Below are 24,598 nucleotides of genomic sequence, written 5' to 3'. Positions count from 1 at the left end.
TATTCTAGGTGTATTTCAGCAATAGAGATGGCAGAATTTGCTGGTAAATTGGATGTGGCATTTGAGAGAAAGATATGAAAAGATGACACCAAGGTTTCTAGCCTGAGCAATTGAAGAACCAAAAAACCAGACCAAACCAGTTGTCTTCAAGTCAATTCTGATTCTTAGCAACCCCGTGTGTGTCAGAGTAGAACTGTGCTCCATAGGGTCACCTTTCAAAAGCCGATCACCACGTCTTTCTTCCAAAGCACTTCTAGATGGACTCGAACCACCAAATGTTTGCTTGGGAGCCAAGCACTTAACCATTTTTGCTATCCAGAGACTCCTAACTAAAGAACGGACTTGCCATTTAGGGAGATGGAGAAGCTGCTGGAAAGTGGGTCAAGGAGACATAAGTGAGCAGACATTTTGAAGCATGCTAAGTATACTTCCCATGGCACTTCCCAACAGAGATGTTGGGAAGGTAACTGGGACCAACCCAGTAATGGAGATCAGAGGTTCTAGAAACTGCACATTGAGAGGAAGACACAGAGAAAAAAGAATGTGAGGAAACTTATTTTAAGAATTGTTCTGGTGGGGAATCACCAGGTGGTAATATGTTTTTGAGAAATTCAAGCAGAGATTAGAATTACTTTTGTTCATGTTTGGTTGCTACACTGCGTTTTTTGGCAGTGACAGCCGTGAAGACAGAGCTGTGAGGAGCCCTGCACTTACTCTGGTTACACAGTGTCCCAGAACCACCCACGCAGAAGGCTGTGGGTAAACTCACTGTGCTCTGAGCTCTTTATCAATTTCTCCTCCTTCTTTGGCTTCACAGAGACTGTGTACTGGTCATGGGTCTCGGAGTCCAGCACAGGAATCTGGCACCGGTGCCGGGTGTAGGGGCTGCTGAGCTTCTCTTTCAGCACTGGAGAGCATTCCTTCTCCCTGAGAAGCACGGCTGAGGTGAGGGCACGAGGAAGAGGACCCTGAGAGGGTGAAGGGGACTCTAGGATGAGCTGGGATCTCTGCTGGGGCCCTCAGGGAGAGGAGGAGACTGCTAAGGGCAAGGCCTGGAAGAGGGGAGGGGCACTCACTCCGTGTCGGGGCTGGGCTTGTAGAAGAGGGTGAAGGGGACCGAGCTGGCCACCACGGACCTCACATCCCAGGAGCAGCTGAGCACGTCAGCCCCGTTGAAGAAGCACTGGAGGTTCTGGGGCTGGGCCTCATCCCCTGGAGGGAGACATTCCCTCATTCATTCCCTCATTCATCCCTCGTTCATTCATTCTGTGGCTCTCAGTGAGGGCCCTCATGAAGGCATCATAGAGAGATCGTGAGTTTTGGGGCTCAGAGACCAGGGTGAAAAGCTCAGCTGACACCTGTCAGCTGTGTGACCACAGGGGGCAGAGTGGATTCTTTGAACCTTCATCCTCTCCTGTGTGAAGTGGGAAGAGTATCTAAGTGCCAGTGCTTTGGGGACTAAGCACAATAGTGTTGGCGTGTCCCGCACACAGCAGCCTCATTAAAACGTAGCTGCTATGAATCTGGTCATTACTGTGTTGTAAAGAGTACTAGTCAGGGCACTCTCTGAAGACGGGCCCCTAAGACACAGCCTTGCCTCTGCCAAGTTCAGCAGAGATGGGGCTGGCCTAGGGAAGCTGTTGTACAACCGTGACATGTCACATTCCTGGAATGACACAAGAATGGACTCTGAGAGCCCTCCTGCTGCAGGATCTCATGATGACCCACCCTCCCACAGACAGGCCAACCCGAACTCTGCCAGTTACCTGGCTGGGAGTCCCAGCGGACCTCTGGGCTCCACTTGCTGGGCTGCCCCGAGAGCCCTGTGCTTGGGGCAAGCCAGGTCCGCACACGGGCCACGTAAGTGCTACTGGGCATGAGGTGCTCCAGCCCCAGGATGGCCTGGGAGGAGCTGGAGTAGAGGGTGGAGGCTTCCTGTGGGGATAGAGGAGCTGGAGGAGGAGAGCTGGGCCAGGTCCCTGTGGGCTCAGGGGTAGCTGGCCAGGGCTCCGTACCTCCCAGGAGTCCTGAAGCCGCCGGTAGACCAGCTCAGACTCCAGGTGCCTCTCAGACAGCCAGCGGCTCTGGAGGCCTCCAAGGTGCGCCCTCCAGGTCAGCAGGAAGCCGTCCCCAGCATGGCTGACCTGCAAATCCTCGGGCTCAGGGGGCTGGACTGGAGGGGGAGAAAGAGAAGGATGAGTCAGGGTGGGGACGACTGTAGGGCGGCTAACAGCCTTCATGGCCTTTTGTGTGCACAGACCAGGGCTGCAGGCCCAGCACTGTCCCTACCAGCTGAGTGGCCCTGGCAGACACTTCACCTCCATGGTCTGTCACCTGTGAACTTGTGGAATCCAGTGCGAACATGAATGAAGCTGTGCAGACACTCTGCAAATGTAATGTAAGCTGAGTTAGAGGTGCTGACAAGCTAAAACAAGCCTCCATCTGTTCTGGGTCTTCCCCACTCACCGCATTCTGATCTCTATGGCCTCCTTCCCAGCAGAGGGCGCTGTGGCGCATGTTACTCCCTCTCCTGTGTCCACTCTGCATCTCCCTCCCCACCTGCTCACTCTCCAGGGTAGCTCACAGTGCCCTGGATAAGTGTCTCCTTCTCTAAGACCCTTCTTGAGTGCCTCCGTCCCCTGGGGTAGAATCTCATACTTCTCTTTTTGTCCCACCATAAAACCAAACCAAACCCATTTGAGTGGATTCCAACTGATAGCAACCCTGTAAGATAGAGTAGAACTACCTCATAGGGTTTCCAAGGGTATAATCTTTACAGAAGCAGACTGCCATATTTTTCTCCCATGGAGCACCTGGTGGGTTCAAACTGAAGAACTTTCATTTAGCAGCCAAGCACTTAACCACTGGGCAGCCAGGGCTCCTTTGTCCCACTATTGCTGTTGTTGTTAGATGCCGTCAAGCCAGTTCTGACTCAGAGTGACTCTATGCACAACAGAACGAAACACTACCTGCTCCTGTGCTGTCCTCATGATCATTGCTCCGTTGGAGCCCATAGCTGCAGCCACCGTGTCAGTCCATCTCTTTGAGGAGCTTCCTATTTTTTGCTCACCTTGTACTTTCCCAAGTATGATGTCCTTCTCCAGGGACTGGTCCCTCCTGAGAGCATGTCCAAAGCACATGAAACAAAATCTCGCCATCCTGGCTTCTAAGGAGCATCCTGGCTATACTTCTTCCAAGACAGACTTGTTCATTTTTCTGGCAGCCAAAGGTATATTCAATATTCTTTACCAACACCATAATTCAAAGGCATCAATTCTTTTTTGATCTTCCTTATTCGTTGTTCAGCTTTCACATGCATATGTGGTGATTGAAAATACCATGGCTTGGGTCAGCCACAACTTAGTCCTCAAAGTGGCATCTTTGCTTTTCAACACTTGGAAGAAGTCTTTTGCAGCAGATTTGCCCAAATCAGTATGTCATCTGATTACTTGACTGCTGCTTCCATGGCTGTTGATTGTAGATCCAAGTAAAATGAAATCCTTCACAACTTCAAACTTTTCTCCATTTATTATGATGTTGCTCATTGGTCCAGTTGTGAGGATTTTTGTTTTCTTTATGTTGAGGTGTGATCCATACTGAAGGCTGTGGACTTTGATCTTCATCAGTGAGTGCTTCAGGTCCTCTCCACTTCCAGCAAGCAAGGTTGTATCATCTGCATATCACAGGTTGTTAATGAGTCTCCCTCCAATCCTGATGCCCCGTTCTTCTTCATATAGTCTGGCTTCTCGGATTATTTGCTCAGCATACAGGTTGAATAAGCATGGTGAAGAGACACAATCCTGAAGTATACTTTACCTGATTTCAAACCCCACAGTATCCTCTTGTTCTGTTCGAACTACTGCCTCTTGGTCTATGCACAGATTTTGCAGAAGCATAATTAAGAGTTCTGGAATTCCTATTCTTCGCAATGTTATCCGTAACTTGTTATATTCCACACAGTCAAATGTCTTTGCATAGTCAACAAAACATAGGTAAATATTTTTCTGGTACTCTCTGCTTTCAGCCAAGGTCCACCTGACATCAGCAGTGATACCCCTCATTCCATGTCCCCTTCTGAATCTGTCTAGAATTTCTGGCAGCTCCTTGTTGACGTACTGCTGCATCCTTTTTTGAATGATCTTCAGCAAAATTTTACTTCGTGTGATGTTAACGATATTGTTCAATAATTTTCACATTCTCTTGGATCACTTTTCTTTGGACACAAATATACATCTCTTCCAGTTTGTTGGCCAGGTAGCTGTCTTCTAAATTTCTTGGCATACACTAGTGAGTGCCTCCAGTTGCCACATCCATTTGTTGAAACATCTCAATTGGTATTCCGCTAACACCTGGAGACTTGTTTTTCTACAATGCCTTCAGGGCAGCTTAGACTTCTTCCTTCGGTACCATCAGTTCTTGATCATATGCTACCTCCTGAAATGGTTGAATCTTTTTGTACAGTGACTCTCTGTATTCTTTCCATCTTCTTTTGATGCTTCCTGTGTCATTCAATATTTTGGCACCAGAATCCTTCAATATTGCAACTCAAGGCTTGAATTTTTTCTTCAGTTCTTTCAGCTTGAGAAATGATGAGCATGTTCTTCCCTTTTGGTTTTCTAACTCCAGGTCTTTGCACATTTCATTATAATACTTTTCTTCGTCTTCTCAAGCTGCCTTTTGGAATCTGTTCAGCTCTTTTACTTCATCATTTCTTCCATTCACTTTAGCTGCTCTACATTCAAGAGGAAGTTTCAGAGTCTCTTCCAACATCCATTTTGGTCTTTTCTTTCTTTCCTGTCTTTTTAATGACCTTTTGCTTTCTTCATATGTGATGTCCTTGATGTCACCCCACAACTCATCTGGTCTTCAGCCATTAGTGTTCAGTGGGTCAATCTATTCTTGGGATGCTTTCTAAATTCAGGTGGGATATCCTCAAAGTTGTATTTTGGCTATCATGGACTTGTTTAAATTTTCTTCAGCTTCAAAATGAACTTCTTATGAGCTCTGTTCTGCAGTTGGCCCCTAGCCTTGTTCTGACAGATGATACTAAACTTCTTCATTGTCTCTTCCCACAGATGTTGTTGGTTTGATTCCTGTGTATTCCATCCAGTGAGGTCCATGTGTATATTTGCCGTTTATGTGGTTGGGGAAAAAGGTATTTGCAATGAATAAGTCATTAGTCTTGTAAAATTCTATCATGCAACCTCCAGCATCGTTTCTATCATCAAGGTCATATTTTCCAACTACTAACCCTTCTTTGTTTCCAACTTTCACATTCCAGTCACCAGGTTGTTGCATCTTGATTGCATGTGTGGTCAATTTCAGACTGCAGAAATTGGTAAAAATCTTTAATTTTCTTATATTTGCCATTAGTAGTTAGTGTATAAATTTGAATAATACTCATATTAACCGGTATTCCTTGTAGATGTATGGATATTGTCCTATCTCTGACAGCATTGTGGAAACCCCAGTGGTGTAGTGGTTAAGAGCTAAGGCTGCTAACCAAAAGCCTGGCAGTTTGAATCCACCAGCCACTCCTTGGAAGCTGTATGGGGCAGTTCTACTCTGTCCGATAGCTCGCTATGAGTTGGAATCAACTCGACTGCAAACGGTTTTGGTTTTCACAGCATTGTACTTCAGCATAGATCTTGAAATGTTCTTTTTGATGATGAATGGGACACCATTCCTCTTCAATTTTTTATTCTCAGCATAGTAGACTATATGATATTCCAATTCAAAATGGCCAGTACCAGTTCACTAATACCTATGATATCTATCTTTACACATCCTATTTCATTTTTGATGACTTCCAATTTTCCTAGATTTATACTTCATACATTCCATGTTCTGATTATTAATGGATGTTTGCAGCTGTTTCTTCTCATTTTGAGTTGTACCACAACAGCAGATGAAGGTCCCGAAAGCTTTACTCCATCCATGTCATTAAGGTCAGCTCTACTTTGAGGAGGCAGCTCTTCCTTAGTGGTATTTTGAGCACCTTCCAACCTGAGGGGCTCATCTTCCAGCACTATATCAGACAATGTTTCGCTGCTATTCATAAGGTTTTCGCTGACTAGTTATTTAGAAGAATAATGCCACATCCTTCTTTCTGGTCTGTCTTAGTCTGGAAGCTCCACTGAAACCTGTCCACTAATGGTCACTCTGCTGATATTTGAAATACCAGTGGCACAGCTTCCAACATCACAGCAACATGCAAGCCACCACAGTACGACGAACGGACAGACAAGTGGTGGTGTCCCGCTATAGCCCATTTTAAATCCTTCCACCAGGGTCCTATCACATCATGATGGATTTATGTGTCTCCATGTCTGCCTCTGCAAGTAGATGATGAGTTCGTGGAAGGCTGGGTATTATATGCCCGTCTCTGTCCCTGTGGCCTGCAATGTAGTGGCTCAGGGTATTTTGGGGGCAATGGTGAATGAATGAATATATGCAAGTAACCTTTAGGGACTTCTCATGAAATCATTCTATTAATCCAAAGCAAGTGTGTATCTCCTGCAATCTACTGGGTTAGGCAAGAAGATGCATTCATGGAATGATACGGTTCATGCCTTCCTGAAGCTTCCATGTCTGATTGCTGAGGGATGACTTTCAGACCCCCCAAAATTCAGTATGAGCACATATAAGATGTAAATATTCTATGCTGGCCTTAGGCTATGGAATGTAGGAGCTGGAGCCCCTCAGAAATCCAGAAACCCAGAATGGCAAGTGCACAGTACACAATCCACCCTCTCCCAACCCACACCCACAACAGGCATCAGTAATCAATCATTGCACTCTTAGCCTCTGAAATCCTTCTCAGCACAGAGCCCCAGGAAACTAATACCAATTCAACAAACTGGGAATCAACTAAGAACCTACTCATCCAACTGAAAAGATTTTAGTCCACTTATTTCACAGATGGAGAAACTGATAGAGGAAGTGAAATGTCCCAGATGTTCAAATGTGGGAACCTGAGAGCAGAGCAGATCAAGTCTGTCCCCTCCCAGCACCTCATAGCCCTCCCAATTCATCTCACATCGTTCCTCAAGTAAACATCAAGTTCATTAATACTTTTAACATAACGTTAAAACATATTAAACTTGCAAGCCAACTATTTAAACTTAAAAACACTAGAAGAAATAAGGGAGACAAAGCCTGACAGATATAACTATATAAAGACAAAAATCTCTCTATTTTATAAAAAATAACCAAACCATGAAACAAAAGGTAAAGTGCAAAAAAAAAAAAAAATTTTTTTTTTGCCCCCAAATTATAGAGAAGGGTTTAATATCTTTACACTCTAAAAGGTTAACACAAATTCAAAAGTCATCAGATAACACAAGCAGGAAGTTCACATACACACACAAAATTCATGTTGGTAACTGACATTTGTTGAATGCTCACCATGAGTCAGGCTCTTGTCAGAGGGCTTTACAGGTATTTACACAAATATATGTGTAGGTTACTATTGGAATCCCCATTTTAAGATGAGAAAACAGGTATAGGGACATTAAGTAACTTGTCCAGGATCACACAGCTAATAAGGGACAGATGGGGATTGAAACTCACAGCAGGTTGGCTCCAGAGTCTGTGCCCTCAACCGCTACACCAACAGAAGGTATATTTCCCAAGCATCAGCATCATACCTGTCTGTTCTGACATACACTGGCTCAACAGACTCTCCTGTAGGCATGCACACACACAGAAGAAACAACAGAAAACTTTAACACAACTAAATTAGCATTCGCAGGGAGACTGGAGAAATCATAGCTTTTTAAAATAATAGACTGCTAAACGAAATAAAACAACACTCCCCCCCCCAAAAAAAAACGCATAACCATAGTTGATGGAATTTGAACTATGAGACCCATAATTTTGTTTAAAATCCCAATAATGAATGGAACACTACAAATGATCATGTCATAGAGGTAGACGTTGAAGATAAGGGATTCCCCTAGAATTGAGAGTAAATGGGCAAAAAGAGGGAAAGTTGAAAAGTTGAGACCTAGTGTTGAGATCCCAGTGTTCCCACAGCCAGAAGCAGAGGGCAGAGAGAATCAAGAGCAGGTATAGCAGAGTGTAGCTACCTACCTGTCCTCTTCCTTCTTGGTAACAGAAGCCCAGCTTTTGGCTTCTAAATAGAAAAGACTGTATTTCCTAGACTGTCTTGCTTCTAGGTGTAGGACCATATGACTAAATGTTGTCTAAGGAGATGTGAGTGGAAGTATTAGATGCACCTTCCAAAAAGGCTGCTTAAAGAGGGCTGACTCAGATGGGAGAGGTTCCTTCTGCCCTTCCTCCTTCTTCCTGCCTGTAACTTGGACATGATGGCTGGAGTGCCAGCAGCCTTCTTGGATCATAAGGTTACTTCCAGGATGGAAGCCATATGCAAAAATGGTGAAACAGAATGACAGGAGCCTGGATCCCTCATGTCACTGGAGCAACTACACCAGCCTGAGATTGCCTACTTCTGGACATTTTATGTGAGGGAGAAATAAGCTTCTGTTGTTTAAGCCACTGTTGTTTGGGGATTTTCCCTGCCCAACCCAACAGATACACTTGGAAATAACAGAAGGAAACTTCACGGGGCTTAAGAGGAGATAACAGTCTAAAAACTGAAAAGCAAGATTCACGTTTTAAAGTGCCATACTCAGTCACATAAAAGTTGGTGAAATTTCAGTCTAGGAACTCCTAGAAGCTTACAGAAGGAAACAAATCATGGCAACAGCAAAACAGGTTACCTTCAATGGAACAAGGGTCAAGTTGACACGAGATTTCTCACGAGTGACCTTGAACTCTAATAGATAGCGATCTTCAAAATACTAAGGGAAAATATGCTTAAACCTAGAATCATAAAAAGTCATATGTTCCTTAAAGATCAAGAGAAAGAAAGCAAAGCTACACATTTTGATTATATAAGGACAAGGAAAAGTTTTCAGATCTTTTCTGAAAAAAATTACTGTAGGATGCACTTCAGATAAAAAAAAAATCTAAGAAAGAAAAGTACAATGTTGGAATCAGTGACGAACAAAGAAACCAGTAACACCCATAAAAACACCCATAGTCAAGCAAAAAAGAATTGTTACTGCATAAAGTAAAAATAAAATGCACAATAACAATAAGGAACTAAAACCCAGATGATTTTAAGGTGGGTTGTTGTTGCTGTGTGCGGTCAAGTCAATTCTGACGCACAGCGACCCTATGAGAGACAGGGTAAAACTCCCCTATAAGGTTTCCTAGGCTGTAAATCTGTATGGGGGAAGAGAGCCAGGTCTTTTCTCCCACGGGCCCTCTGGTAGGTTTGAAATGCTGACTTTTCGAAGCAGCTGAGTGCTTAATCATTGCGCCATCAGGACTCTTTTTAGTATAGAAGTGGAGTGGAAAGTGAAGGAAGCCTGTCTTGATCACTTAGGGGCTCCTTGCCTTCTGCCCTTCCACAGGACGCACACCTGCCTCAGGTAAATTATCACAGCTGACTGTATCTACTGTGTCCCTGTTTGCGGCCTCTCCACTCTGATCTCCATTCACATCCATCAAACATATGCTTTGAAGCGTTGTTTGAAATCCATTTGGGACAGCCTAATTCTGATTCCAGTCTTCAAGACAACAGCTTTAGGTGAAAAGAGGTAGGAAGCAAAGGCCTGAGCCTGCTCCCTGTCAGACGCTTACAAGGGACAACAGGTGGCCCAGTGTTTGCATCAAAGGTGCTAAAGTCAGACGATCCTGGGTTCCAGCCTCATCTCTTTCTCAAACACCTGAGTGACCTTGGGAAAGTCACTTTCCTCTCTGTCTCAATTTCATCATCAGTAAAATGGCAGTCATAATTGCACATAACTTGGCATTGTTTGAGAATTAAATAAGAGTTGGCAGTGTCTAGTAAAAGCCAGCCACCTGCATGGTTTTTGCCACACCAACATAAACTTTTATAATCATAGCCATTTAAACAAAACCAGACTGCTTTTCATTCTAAGCAATAATTTCCCTGAATCCATGAATTTGAAATGCTGGTTATATTTCTTTCTAATATACAGTCAAATATAACCTAACTAAACCAAAAAACCAAAGCCGTCGCCATTGAGTCGATTCCAACTCATAGTGACCCTGTAGGACAGAGTAGAACTGCCCCACAGAGTTTCCAAAGAGCAGCTGGTGAATTCCAACTGCCGACTTTTGGTTAGCAGTCGAGCTCTTAACCACTACACCACTAGGGCTCTGTAACCTAACTACTTCTATAAAAATGCTCATCTACACCCACTCAAGACCAGTCATCATTTCATGTGCTGCAAGGACACACAAGGACACTGTGGGGGCCACTCAGCAAGAGGAGGAAGGTGAAGGTGCTAAGCTCCATCTGCGATGTGCAGGAAACTCTCGATATGTCTGACCAACCACTGCTGTTATTGCTCAGACTTTGGGAAAGTCACTTTACTTCTCTGGGCTTCAGTGTTTCATCTCTAAAATGGGTTGTTGCAGAAGTTGGCTGTGAACACATTGATGAATGAGTTTTGCAAGCTGTAAAGTTTCTACCTGGATAGGGAGGATGGCTGTTCTTTAAGGAAAGGCTTCAGTGCTGGAAACCAATGGCCTGGCAGGTGGTGGGAGTAGCCAGGGGTAGTAGGAGGTCCCTTTGGCTAGAACCTCCTCAGGCTGTAGCTGCTCCAAAGCCTCCATGGTGAGGAGACCATCTCCTCTTCCCTCAAGAGACCCAAACCCAACCCCAAGACAGTATCTCCACCTCTGGAAGACCCCAACTCCCTGGTCTACCTCCTAAAGCCAACCCACCCCTGGTGACCACTGTCCAGACAGGTGACCAAGCCCTGGCCAGGGACCCCAAGCCCTCACCATGCTGGGTCAGAGTAACGGTGAGCTGGGCACCCAGAGGCCTGTCTGGTTGGAAGGAGAAGTGGTCATTGCCACCAGTGACGAAGAAACTGTGAGAGATGACACATCTTCTGGACACACAGGGTGGAGAAGGGCAGTCTGGCCAGGGCATGTCGTCACTGAGATCACAGGGCACTGGCTCTGGAGGGTAACTGCCAGGAGAGGACACATATTAGCCCAGAGTAAATCAGAATCACTGTTCAACAAACGCTTGCAGAGTGGTTCCTACATGCCAGATCATCCGGGGGCAGGGGCCAGGCAGTGAGCAAAACATGCACGAGTTCCCGCGCATGGAGCTGACATCCTGGTGGGAGGAGACACACATTAGACATGAAAGATGTAGCGTGTCAGATGGAGAAAATGTTGTTCAGACAAATACGGCAGAGGAGATGTGTGGGTTTGAAGGGCTGAGGGAGCAACTTGGAAAAGGGGTTCAGGGAAGGCTTCACGAGTGGGTAACTTTAGAGCTAATTCCAAGACTAAGCCCTGGGGTATCCTGCCTTTCAGAATCAGGGGGTGGAAGGTACGGGCCTTCAGAGCTGTGAGGTAAGAAATTTCTGTTCTTATAAGCCCGAGTTAGCAATACTTAGTTACAGGCAATCTAGGAAACTAGAACTGGGTGGCTGGGGGATTTCTGGAGGCTTCTGTTGCCTCCTGCAGTAGGAAGCAGGTCACAGGCTGAAGGCAGGGATGGGGGTGTGGTAGTGGGGGGTCAGAGGAAGGTGGAGGGGGTGAGCTGGAGGCATACAGAAAGCAGGAGAGAGAAAGTGAAATGGGGGCCTTGTGGGGTGTAGCAGAGGCCACTCCTCCCCAGGGGCAGCCTCCGTGGGGAGGGTCTCCCCACCCAGAGATTCTATCCAGACATTTCATCATCACTCTTATGGCTAATTTGGACTCTCACCGACATTCCAAAATGATGGGAGCTCCTTCCCCAACAGTGAAGCATGGGAGACATGACGTGGGAAAAGGGCAAACCCCACACAGGGAGGTGGGAGGGCCCTAGGAGGACATGGAGCCTGGTCCCTTAAGTTTCTCAGAAAAAAGGAATCTGCCCAGCTTTGACACTCATCTGCCATGCTGCCAGGAGAGGGGTCTTGGTTTCCTCATCTGTGAACTGGGTGTCCTCTCCTGCCTTGCCCCCCTCATCTGAGAACTGAGCACCCTCTCCTGCCTGCCCCCTTCATCTGTGAACTGGGAACACTCTCCAACCCTGTGCCCTTCATCTGAGAACTGGGCACCCTCTCCTGCCCTGCCCGCCTCACAGCCAGTAAGAACTAAGATAAGGCAGGTGGAATGCCTGGAATGGGAGATTATCACCATCAACAACAACAACAGTAATAATACAGACAGCACTCCCAGAAGCCCGAACAGCAGATACCAGCCTTGGGCCTGGTCGGCAGCCTGCTTGCTAGAACCAGAGCTCCTGGCAGTCTCCTTGTGCTTGGTCCGCTGGGCACCCCCCACCCCTAGGCTGACCCTGGACCTCTCTTCACTCTACACGCCCCACGGGGGTCACTCACTTGTCCTGCCAGCGATAGAGGGTCACATTGATGTACCGCTGGGCAGCCTCGGTGTCCGCCCACCTGCACTGGATGCGGCTGGTGTAGTCGTTATAGCAGCTCAGGCTCTGCAGGGGGACGGCCTCTGACCGGGGAGAGGCAGGAGGGGTCATCCCTCCCCACCTCCATGTGTCCCTTGTCTCTCCCATCAGCTGTGGTGTCTGTTCTGTCCAGCCTGATGTTTAGAAAAGGGAATTTGGTTCCCACCCTTAAAGAGAAGCCAAGTTCTGTAAGAACTCTTTGGGTGGGGGTTCATTCTGCTCCAAAAGCCAGAGGGTCACCCCAGCAGGGCTTCCGAACATCAGGAGGAGGTTGCTGGGGACAAAGCCAGGAAAAGAATCCAGGCAGAGGGCCTGACAGGAGCAAAGGCACAGAGGTGGGAAATGCGGGAGGCTGCTCAGAGCAGCAGAGTGTCTGGTGCAGAAGGAGGAGACAGAGGAAAGTCCAGAGCAGCCCACCTGGAGGTCAGAGGCTCAAAAGCTACACTGAGGGCTGAGGGCAGAGAAGACTCAGATAGCCTTACTGGGAGACCAGGCAAAGGATAGCAGGAGGGTGCAGGCAGAGGGAGAGGAGGGAAGGTGGCCAGGGTGGAACAGGGAGAGAAGGAATGAAGGCAAGGGAGCTGGGAGGCAGGACAGGAGCCACTGGTGCCTCTGGGGGCTTCCTTGGGGATACAATGGAGGGGTGGCCTCAGCCGTGGAGTCCAGAAGTGAGGAGGGGCCAGGGGATAGAGTGGAAGGGTGGCCTCACCCACAGGGCCCAGCAGTGAGGAGGGGGGGCAAGGGAAGGGAGGGAGCAATTGGACTCACCTTGGATCCCCGCCATGCTGCAACCCCAGCACAGAGCCAACAGGAAGATGGAGAGCAGCCACCGAGTCAGCGCCATCTCCCTGGTCAGCTCTGGATACGCAGGTGGCCGACAGAGGTGGGTCTACACTTCAGGTAGTTTTGGGAGTCCTCACTGCCCAGGAATCTTCTGTTCCTCTCAGGCTGGGGACCTGGCCAGGCCTATCTTAACAGCTTTTGTTGTTCTTCCTTCCACTGTGTTCTTCCCCCAGGAGCTGAGAAAGGAGATATGAGATACCTTCAGACCATGACACTCCCCACCCCCAGGGATATGGCCAGTGATGGGGAGAGAATACCCTGTTTGAAGGGGAGCAGGAAGCCTGGGCTTTAGTCCCTGCATCTGCCTCAGACTGGGACCCTGGGCCAGAGACTTCCCCTCTGGGTCTGAGTCCCCTCATGTCTACAGTGGTACCCCAGTCACCATGATGCTGGTGACTGGGCCTCATTTCTGGAAATTCTGTGTGTTTGAGTAGATCTACTATGAAATTGAGGATAGCAGTTAGGCCTGCTGTGTGAACTCTTTTCTGAACACATTTCATTACCTCAGAGCTTCAAAATGCATGAAGCAAAAACTGACAGAACTGAAACGAGAAGCAGACACCATGTGTTAGTTATTTAGTGCTGCTAAAACAGAAACAGCACAAGTGATGGCTTTAACAAAGAGAAATTTATTCTCTCACAGTCTAGTAGGTTGTTGTTGTTGTTGTTAGGGGCCGTCGAGTCGGTTCCGACTCATAGCGACCCTGTGCACAATGGAACGAAACACTGCCCTGTCCTGCGCTATCCTTACAATCGTTGTTATGCTTGAGCTCATTGTTGCAGCCACTGTGTCAATCCACCTCGTTGAGGGTCTTCCTCTTTTCCGCTGACCCTGTACTCTGCCAAGCTTAATGTCCTCCTCAAGGGACTGATCCCTCCTGACAACATGTCCAAAGTATGTAAGACACAGTCTCGCCATCCTTATACTTCTTCTAAGACATTTTTGTTCGTTCTTTTGGCAGTCCATGGTATGTTCAATATTCTTCACCAACACCACAGTTCAAAGGCGTCAACTCTTCTTCCCTCTTCCTTATTCATTGTCCAGCTTTCACATGCATATGATGTGCTTGAAAATACTATGGCTTGGGTCAGGCGCACCTTAGTCTTCAGGGTGACATTTTTGCTCTTCAACACTTTGAAGAGGTCCAAATTCAGGGTGTCAGCTCCAGAAGAAGGCTTTCTCTCTCTGTTGGCTCTGGAGGAAGGTCCTTGTCCTCAGTCTTCCCTTGGTCTGGGAGCATCTCCACACAGGAACCTCAGGTCCAAAGGACGCATTCTGCTCCTGGCACTGCTTTCTTGGTGGTATGAGGTTCCATGTCTCTCTTCCCTGTTTTATATCTCAAAAGAGATTGGCTTAAGAGACTAATCTTGTAGACCTCATCAATATAACTGCCACTTATCCATCTTATTACATCATAGTGATAGGATTTACAACACATGGGGAAATCACATCATAAGATAAAACAGTAGACAATCATACAATACTGGGAATCATGACCCAGCCAAGTTGACAGGTATTTTGGGGGGACACAAGTCAATCCATGACACCACATGTGTAATTATAGTTGGAAATTTCAACACTCCCCTCTCAGTAGTTGATAGAACAGCTAGACAGAAATCAGTAAGGGTATAGAAGACTTGAACAACACTATCAACCAACTGGGCCTAATTGACATTTATTGACTATCCGACCCAACAACTGAAGAAGAAACATTCTTCTCAAGTACACATGATCATTCACCAAGAGGTATCATGTTCTGTGCCATAAAACAAGACTCCATAAATTTCTAACAATTGAAACATAGAGATTATCTTCTAATTAGATAAGAAGTCAATAACAGCAAGATTCCTGGAAAATCCTCAAATATTTGGAAATTTTGTTAGTTACCATCGTGTTGATCCTGACTCATGGTGACCCCATGTGTGCAAATGTGGAACTGGCCCATAGGATATTCAGGGTTGTGGCCTTTCAGAAGCAGATTGCCAGGCTTGTCTTCCAAGGCACCTCTGGGTGAGTTTGAATCGCCAACCTCTCAGCTAGTAATGGAGCACTTATTGGCTTGCACCACCCAGGGAACCACTGGAAATTAGACTCTTCTAAATAATTATTTCTCGTTATCTGTAACAATAAGGAACAAATCAGTCTTGGAGCAAGTACAACCGGAATGCTCCTTAGAAGCGAGGATGGCAAAACTTCATCTTGCTTATTTTGGACACACTATCAGGAAAGCCCAAGTGCTGGAAAAGGAAATCATGTTTAGAAATGTGGAAGGTCAGCATACAGAAATCCTTCATGAATGGAACAACACGGTGGCTGCAACAATGGGCTCAAACATACCAACAATTATGACGGCACAGGACAGGACAGTGTTTTGTTCTGTTATACACAAGATTGCCATGAGTCGGAGCAAATTTGATGGCAACTAACAACAACGACAACAAAATAACCCCTAGGTCAAAGAAAGAACCAAAATATCAGAAAATATTTTGAACTGAATAAAAATGGAAAGTCGATAGTATCAAAATGTGTGGGCTGTAGTTAAAACAACTTTTAGAAGGAAATATATTGCTTTCAATGATTATACCAGAGAAGAAACATACACAAACTAAACTCCTACTTAAGAAACAAGAAAAAGAATATAAAATTAAATACAAATAGGTAAAAGGAAAGAAATTATTAAGAAAATAAATCAATGAAATAAAAACCAGAAGAACAATTAGAGAAAATACAAATGCTCTTTGTCGTTTGTTTAATCAATAAAATTGATAAACCTCTAGTTAGGCTGATGAACAAAAAAAAAAGAGAGAGAGAGAGAAAATACAAATTACCAATGTCAGGAATAAAGCAGAAGACATAACTACAAATTATATAGTCATTAAAAGGATAATAACAGAATATTATGAACATTTATGCCAATAAATTGGCAACTTAGATAAAATGGAAAAATATCTTAAAAGACACAAATTATAAGAACTCAAGAAGAATTAGAAAACTTGCAAAAGCCTATATCTGTTAAAATTTTTGAATTTGTAACTAAATACCCTCACATACACACACACACACACACACACATACATACAAACACACAAATTCCAGAGTCAGATGGCTTTGCTGATGAGTTCTAATAAATAGTATCAATTCTACACAAACTCGGAGGGAGAAATACTTTCCAATTCATTTTATGAAGTCATCATTACCCTTAAGACACAACAATAAAAGAAAACTAAAGACTAATAGTCCCAGTGAACATAAACACAAAAATCCTTAACAAAATATTATCATATTGAATCCAACAATGTATAAGAAAAATAATACACCACGATTGTCATGGACTGAATCAGGTTCCCCCAAAATATGTGTTGTAAATCCTAACCTCTATGCCTGTGGTTATAAACCCACCTGGAAATGGGTGGTCTTTGTTATGTTCATGAGGCAGGATTAATGTGGGGTATATCTTGAGTTGATCTCATTTGAAATTAAACAAGTGAGCAGAGGAGAGAAGGGGAAAGAGAGAAGTCAAGCCATGTGAAGACTGTTCAAGAGCAAAAGCTCAAAGAGACAAGGGCTTTCCCCCAAAGCAGAGAGAGAAAGCCTTTCCCTAGAGCCAGCTCCCTGAATTTGGACTTCTGGCCTCCTAAACTGTGAGAAAATAAATTTCTCTTTGTTAAAGCCACCTACTTGTGGCATTTCTGTTATAGCAACACCAGATAACTAAGACAACAATCAAATGTAATTTGTACAAGATGTACAGGATATACAATTTATACAAGAGGAAAGACCTGACAATCTGCTCCCTTAAAGCTTACAGCCTAGGAAACCCTACGGAGCAGTTCTACTCTGCCCTATAGGGTTGCTATGAGTCAGCATCGACTTGATGGCACAAAATAACAACAACATGCAAGGTTAGTTTGACATTTTAGAACCAAGCATCAGGATTGGAAGACGATCCATTAACAACCAGTGATATGCAGATGACACAATCTAGCTTGCTGAAAGTGAAGAGGACTTGAAGCACTTATTGATGAAGATCAGACTACAGCCTTCAGTATGGATTACACCTTAACATAAAGAAAATGAAGATCTTCACAACTGGACCAATAAGCAACACCATGCTAAACAGAGAAAACCTTGAAGTTGTTAAGGATTTCATTTTACTTGGATTCACAATCAATGCCCATATAAGGAGCAGTCAGGGAATCAAACATATTGTAGTGGGCAAATCTGCTGCAAAAGACCTCTTTAAAGTGTTAAAAAGCAGTCACTTTGAAGACTAAAGTAGGCCCGATTCAAGCCATGGTTTTTTCAATCGCCATATACAGGTGAAAGTTGGAAAATTAATAAGACAGAAGAAGAATTGTTGTCTTCGAATTATGGGGTTGGTGGAGAATATTAAATATACTTTGCTCTGTCACAAGAATGAACAAATCTGTCTTGGAAGAGGTATGACCAATATGCTCCTTAGAAGCAAGGATGGCAAGAATCGTTTCATGTACTTCTGGACAGGAAGGACCAATCCCTGAAGAAGGACATCATGCTTGGTAAAGGAGAGGGTCAGAGAAAGAAAGGAAGACCCTCAATGAGATGGATTGAAAAGTGGCTGAAGCGTAACGATAATAGTGCACATGGCACAGGACTGGACAGTGTTCGTTCCGTTGTACATAGGGTCACTATGAATCGGAACAAATGGAACGGCAACTAACAACAGCTTCTGTATCCCCTTCCTCTCTTCCCAAATCCCCCTTCCCCTCCCCCCCACTCCTAAATCTTTGTGTCAGAGCTGGGAGGGGTCTCTGAGCACGTCACCTCCAATACCCTTATTCTAAAGATGAAAAGGCAGAAGCTTAACGTGGACAGGGAATATTCTCACTGTCACCTACACTTCAGTGGCAAAGCAAGGGACAGAACACAGGTACCTGACTCTCAAGCTTTCTCCTCCAACCCAGATGTCCTTCCTGCCCAGACAGGGCCTAAGTACCTATCTGAGGACCACCAAACAGGAATGCGGATGAGAAACAACACCCCATCCCTGTGTAGCCCTTCTCAAAACTTTACCCAAACAATGACGAGTCTGTGAAGCATCTCACAACATGGATGAATCTGGAGGGCATTATGCTGAGTGAAATAAGTCAACCACAAAAGGACAAATATTGTATGAGACCACTACTATAAAAACTTATCAAAAGGTTTATACACACAAAAAAAAATAATCTTTGATGGTTATGAGGGAAGGGAAGGGTAGGGATGGAAGAATAGTAAATAGACAGTAGATAAACAGTAACTTTGGTGAAGGGTGAGACAGTACACAATACTGGGGCAGCCAGAACAACTTGTCCAAGGCAAGGTCATGGAAGCTCCATAGACATATCCAAACTCCCAGAGGAACCGAATTGCTGGGCTGAAGGCTGTGGAAATCGTGGTCTCAGGGTACATCTAGCTGAATTGGCATAACATAGTTTATAAAGAAAATGTTCCACGTTCCACTTTGGTGAGTAGTGTCCGGGGTCTTAAAAGCCTGTGAGCAGTCATCTAAGATACTCCACTGGTTTCACCTCTTTGAGCCCGACGGAGAATGAAGAAAACCAAAGATACAAGGGAAAGATTAGTCCAAAAGACTGATGGACTACATCTACCACAGCCTCCACCAGACTGACAACTAGATGGTGCTCAGCTACAACCACTGACTGCTCTGACAGGGATCACAATAGAGGGTCCTGAACAGAGCTGGAGAAAAATGTAGAACAAAATTCTAACTCACAAAAAACACCAGACTTACTGGCCTGACAGAGACTAGAGAAAACCTGAGAGTATGGGCCCTGGGTACCCTTTTAGCTCAGTAATGAAGTCGTTCCCGAGGTTCAGCCTTCAGCCAAAGATTAGACAGGCTTTTAAAACAAAATGAGACTAAATGGGCACACCAGCCCAGAGGCAAGGACTAGAAGGCAGGAGGGGACAGGAAACCAGTAATATGAAACCCAACTTCGAGAAGGGAGAGTGTTGACTTGTCACGGGGTTGTTAACCAATGTCATAAAACAATATGTGTACTAACTGTCTAATGAGAAACTAGTTTGCTTTGTAAATCTTCATCTAAACTACAATAAAAAAAAAAAAAAAAAAAAAAAAACGTTACCCAAGCCGAATGAAAGCACCCCAGGCTATCCTTCATTTCAATGCCTGCCTGGGGGACCTGGTGCCCAACCTTCCCAACTCCCAGAGCACATCTGCCCACATGTCCCCCAGGATCTCCCTGTCCCTTTCCATCCAGGACTCCCCACAACCCGCTCTGCTCCCCACACAGTATGTCCCCCCACCCCTCAGCCCTGCCCCGAGATCCAGCAATACCTCTCCGTGGTGGATAGGTCCACCTTCCGCTGGGGTCTCCAGACAACAGTGAGCCCGGTGCACTTCCTACTTATGCTGCAAAGCAAAAAAGAGGAAACAATGCAGCCCAAGTCTGTTTCAGCACGAAAGACACTTCAAAGACATCATCGATTTCTTAGAACTGTGGACACCAATGTTGTTGGTATCTCACTGACTTTGCAAATGTTGTTCCTTCTCCCAGAAATACTTCTCCCACTCGCTGTCGTAAACTTCTGTAAACTTCTACACACACTTCTCATCTCTGTTCAAAGAAGCCTCCTCCATGCAGCCTTCCCTGAATTCCCCGTGCAGACAGGGAGTAGCTGCTCCAAATAGTGGAGGAGGTAAGGGTCCCAGAGCCATAGAGACCTGGGTTTGACTCCCAGCTCCATTAGTTCTTAGAGTGTGTGGCCTTAAAAAATTACCTGCAGATAACTTCTCCAAGTCTCAGATCCAGCATCTGTTACTTGGAGATGATCGTCTACAAACCTCAAAGTGTTTTAGAGGGAATGGTTTCTGGTACATGATACTCTTCAACAATGTTAGCTGAAATTAGTTGGATTCCCCCAGCTTCCGATTTTGCCTAGTGTGCCCTGAACCTCCCCGCACTGTGCCATAGTCATCAGTGATCATGCTCCTGCCCTGTAACGCACACACTGTCTTCAGGGCTAAGTTTATATGTGGCTCACATCTCTCTCCCTGGTGGTCAGCACATGCTTTGGCACAGAGGTACCCCTTGGGACAGTGTGTGGAATGAATGAATGAATGAATATATCTTCTTGAGGACAGAGGATCCAGAGTGCATGCCTTCCTCCCGTCTCTCCCTGGTTCTGTCCGGCCCGGCACAGGGCGGAGTGTGGGGGTTGTAGTGCCCCATTGGTGACATAAAAAGCTGGATGCAGTGTGTAGACGGTGGGCATGAGATTTAGGTGGCTTCACAGGTAACAAGCTCACAACAGAAATGTCGAGCCAAAAAGGGGATGGCTAGGAACAACCAGGGCCTTAGAAGTTACAGGAAGGACATGGTCCTCTCTTTCCCAGACCCCAGGGCCCGGAGTGTGAGACTAGGCAGCTGTATGGGTACAGTACATTCAGGCTCCATCTTTGCTTCTGGGAGCCCTTCCTGGGCCCAGAGCCAAGAGACAAGCTCCAGTCTCAACTCAGCCTCTGCCTGGCTGCATGATCCTGAGTGTGCCACTTGCTGTCTTTAAGCCTTGCTCGGTCTCCTTATCTGTAAACTGTGGGTATTGGACAGACTTTAGGTCCCTGAGTGGCTCAAATGGTTTATACTACTCACCTAAAGGTTGGTGGTTTGAACCTACCCAGTGGTGCTGCAGAAGAAAGACCTGGCAATTTGCTTCCATAAAAAGTACAGCCCAGAAAACCCTATGGAACAGTTCTGCTCTGTAACATATGGGGTCGCCATCAGTCAGAATCAACTCAACAGGTAACAGGGCAGTCTCTATCTGTCTGCAGTCTGAGCCCCAGCCTCTGCAAACCTGGGGGACCCCTTGATCCCGGATTCTGGTGCTCAGGAGTCCTCCTCTGGCCCAGGCCCCACGTACCTTGGAAACCTCTCAGCCCCCAATGTTCTGCTGACCTCCCCATCCATCAGTCAGCTACTGAGCAAGCAGAGCCCAGGGCCTGGGCCAGAGGAGGCCAAGTCAAGCATCACCATTATAGAACCAACTTCTGGGTACAAGAATAAATCCAAAATGTTACCTGCTCAGAAATGAAAAACATTACTACAGTGCTATTACTATAAATGTTAGTATTCAAACTGTAAATGTTGACATTTTCCTGTGTAAGAACTACAATTTCTCAACACTGTCAGTGCCAGATTGCTCCTGGGTCTCCTCTCCTGAATCTCCGCAATCCTGAATAAATACATCCTTTCAACCAGCCCATTCAATAATACCCCTAATCTTTCTGTGTACAGTAGGGGGAACATCATTCAGGTAAAATTTTTCTGGTAATGTGTTTCTAGAAGGAGCTCTGTCCTCAAGATTAATGGCTCAGGCAGATTCTTAAAGCCTTCATCTTCACCTTCTGAAAATGGTCGGCTATTGGTGGCAGTCAACCCGACAAGCATTTTAGCCTCCTGGGACTCAAAACTACAGGGAATTGCCTTCCTAAAGCATTCTTATAAAGTCTGCTGTTTTGAGATTTGAATAATAAGAACAGGGTATGTTTGGGAAGCTTTGCTGGTCTTTAGCAATTTCTTCCTTTCTTCCTTCCCTGCACAGCCTTTATTATGGCTGACTCAAAAAATGATTTATCCCAGATCCTTGATTTTGAACTTTGTTCTCTGTGAAATTTTCATGTGGCAAAGTTAACGTTTTGCTTTTCACTTCTTCTCACAAGATGTGGAGAATTTGCAAATAGGACTTTTTCTTGAAAGACCCCTGGCTTAAGTGAAATTAAACTGCTAAAAATTGAAATAGCGTCCTTAAAGGGATTTTGTTTTATGTAAGGAATATTATGGGTCCAAAATTTCTACAGAATTCTATAATATTCTCCCTAAAATTATCAAGCAAATATACTCTCTCAGTACTTGTATTAGCTGCTAGTCTCTCTCCTTATTCAGCTGTTCAATTCTTATTGTTTTTCTTCATAAACTCACCGTTTTTGCTATCATTAATTACTGCACATTTCACTCTTGAAATAAACAATGTGTTTATGCTTCAACTAACTGATTCAATTTAAAAGTGCAAACCAACATAAAAAATACACAAGTAAATACACTGAAGGGAGAAAAAAGAGGAAGAAGCGGAAAGGTACCTGTGGATTAAAAACAAGCAAAGCTAAGCTACAGGGTTCATATGTAGGCTTGGGTGATGAAATGACAAAAAAAGGAAGAAAGTGGTTGCCATATGTGTAGTAAAGAATTTAACCTTGCCTAAAAAGGGGTCTGGCCTTGGCCTTGGTTTCTGAGAGGTCATCTCTAAGCCCTTGAAATGTCCTGCTTGATAGGAGTGTCTTTGCCTGGGGTCCCTGGGCCAGCTGGATAGTAACAATCAACGTCTTATAGAGTGAGGGCTTTGGGTCCCCAGGGTATCACCTGGATTTGCTGAGGAGCTGGAGGCTGGGATCAGCCACATGGGCAGTCTACAGTGCCAACATGATTGAGCCCTAAAAAAACCCTGTGCACTAAGTCTCTGTGACCTTCCCTGGTTGGCAATATTCTGTGCATTTGTCACCATCCTTGTTGAGGAGAGTTAACATATCCGTGACTCCATGGGGAGAAGACAACTGGAAGCTCTGTGTTTAGAACTCTCCCAGACTCTACCCCATGTGCCTTTTCCCTTGGCTAATTGAAGTCTGTATTCTTTTGCGGTGGCGCATTAGTTAAAGCAATCAGCTGATAACTGAAAGGTCAGCAGTTCAAAACCACCAGTGGCTCCGTGGGAGGAAGATGTGGGTCACTATGAGTCGGAATCGGCTGGACGGCAGTGAGTACCCTTTTGCCGTAATAAACCGTGACTGTGAGTATAACAGCTTTCTGTGAATTCTCAGAGTCCATCTAGCGAGTTATCAAACCTGCGGGTGGTTTGAGGAACCCTCCCAAACTTGTAACTGGTGTCAGAAACGAAGGCAGTCTTGTGAGCTATGTTCCTTCTAACTTCTCAGTTATCCAACTCTTCATGGTAGCAGTCAGGAGAGTGGTAATCAAGGGGTGAAGGGCTCATCTGGAAGCAGCACATGGAAGATTCCGGGTGACTTATAATGATTTGCAAAGCTAAACATGTTTCATGTGGTTTGGGGCACTTGTATTTCATGATAAAACAGGTGTTTTTAAAAGGATTAAATTCCAAATTGAAGATAATAAAAACAAAAACCTGGGATATAATACATTATATCCAAGACCCTTCTTTAATAAATTCCCATTCCAACTTGACCACATTTGTTCATACGTTTCCTATTTCCTTCTTGCCCTGGTGCACCCCTGTTCATGTTTCAGCCCTCCACCCAGATGTCATCATATACGTGAGAAACTTGTTCTATCTCTCTTCGTATCTCCCCACTTCCAGCCCTCCGCATCTGGATGCCCCATGGCACCCTGTGCAGGCCTCTGCTGTGTCTCCCACCACAATGAATTGAAATTCTCTCCTTATTCACCTGTTCTTTTCTTTATAGTGTAAGCAGATCACGAGCAGGGGCCAGGCAGGTCTCATTCATTTTCGAATCCTCAAAACCTAGCGTACTCACAAACATGTAGTAGACATCCAATAGATAATGTTTATCTGTTCCAATAGTATCTCAGTTTCCACTTAATGATTTTCAATGATTATTCAAAGACAGCAATATATCTTTGAAGAATTTTAATTGGCAGAAAAGAGGGTTTCTGGCTGATGGTATTGCAGGTTGAATTTCTGATTGTAAGTCCAAAAGTTTTTGTAGAGTGGCAGCATCAGACCTCACCTAATTTCAGGGGGAGGAGAGAATCAAGAACAGCCCAAAGCTGATCCCTGTGAGGTGGAGGTCAGACACCTCCACTCTCCAACTTCTTAATCAGTTTTGACACCAGCCGTCCCTCCCACAGCACTCTCTGCCTCTCCGCTGGGTTTGCTCATTTGTTGCAATGGCCACACAGAACTGGCAGACCATATTTACAGTTAAGTGCTTTCTTAAGGAAGTAACAAGGTACAACTAAGGGTCAGGATCAACTGGCTAAAACTTAGGATCAGGATCAGGAAGCATGTAGGCAAGACCTGGAAGGCTCTCCCAAAGTGGAGAGTACATCCCTCCCTTCTTCAGTACAGGACGGCTCTCTCAACTCCTTTCAGCCATGCACACACCCTCTCAGCTGTGCAGGCCTCCTCTCAGCCTCCCCATGACAGGCCTTCTCTCAACCCCTGCATGATAGGCTTCTTCTCGGCTCCCTCAGGACAAGACTCTCTGCCTTCAGCCT

At 45.3% G+C, this 24,598-nt stretch overlaps 1 protein-coding gene across 4 annotated transcripts in view; it reads right to left on the bottom strand.

The window, feature by feature from the left end:
- Nucleotides 1-19,868, bottom strand: part of LOC100670281 (cytokine receptor common subunit beta) — a 43,610-nt gene extending 23,742 nt beyond the window's left edge. Inside the window, exons 1-8 of one of the 4 annotated variants that reach the window (XM_064283608.1) lie at nucleotides 19,669-19,866; nucleotides 13,253-13,503; nucleotides 12,405-12,651; nucleotides 10,846-11,036; nucleotides 2,016-2,173; nucleotides 1,767-1,935; nucleotides 1,077-1,212; nucleotides 770-927 (exon numbers count right to left, since the gene is read on the bottom strand). In XM_064283608.1, the coding sequence (XP_064139678.1) occupies nucleotides 770-927; nucleotides 1,077-1,212; nucleotides 1,767-1,935; nucleotides 2,016-2,173; nucleotides 10,846-11,036; nucleotides 12,405-12,592 (1,000 nt within the window). In that variant the 5' untranslated portion in view covers nucleotides 12,593-12,651; nucleotides 13,253-13,503; nucleotides 19,669-19,866. Of the gene's footprint in view, nucleotides 1-769; nucleotides 928-1,076; nucleotides 1,213-1,766; nucleotides 1,936-2,015; nucleotides 2,174-10,845; nucleotides 11,037-12,404; nucleotides 12,652-13,252; nucleotides 13,504-19,668 lie in introns of all 4 variants that reach the window. The other 3 variants (XM_064283607.1, XM_064283609.1, XM_064283610.1) reach the window with 3 other exon arrangements.
- Between the last annotated feature and the right edge of the window lie 4,730 nt (nucleotides 19,869-24,598).

The sequence above is a fragment of the Loxodonta africana genome, chromosome 4, assembly GCF_030014295.1.
Source record: "Loxodonta africana isolate mLoxAfr1 chromosome 4, mLoxAfr1.hap2, whole genome shotgun sequence".
Lineage (NCBI taxonomy): Eukaryota > Metazoa > Chordata > Mammalia > Proboscidea > Elephantidae > Loxodonta > Loxodonta africana.
Note: the sequence above shows the minus strand (reverse complement) of the source record. Positions and strands in the feature narration are given on the sequence as shown.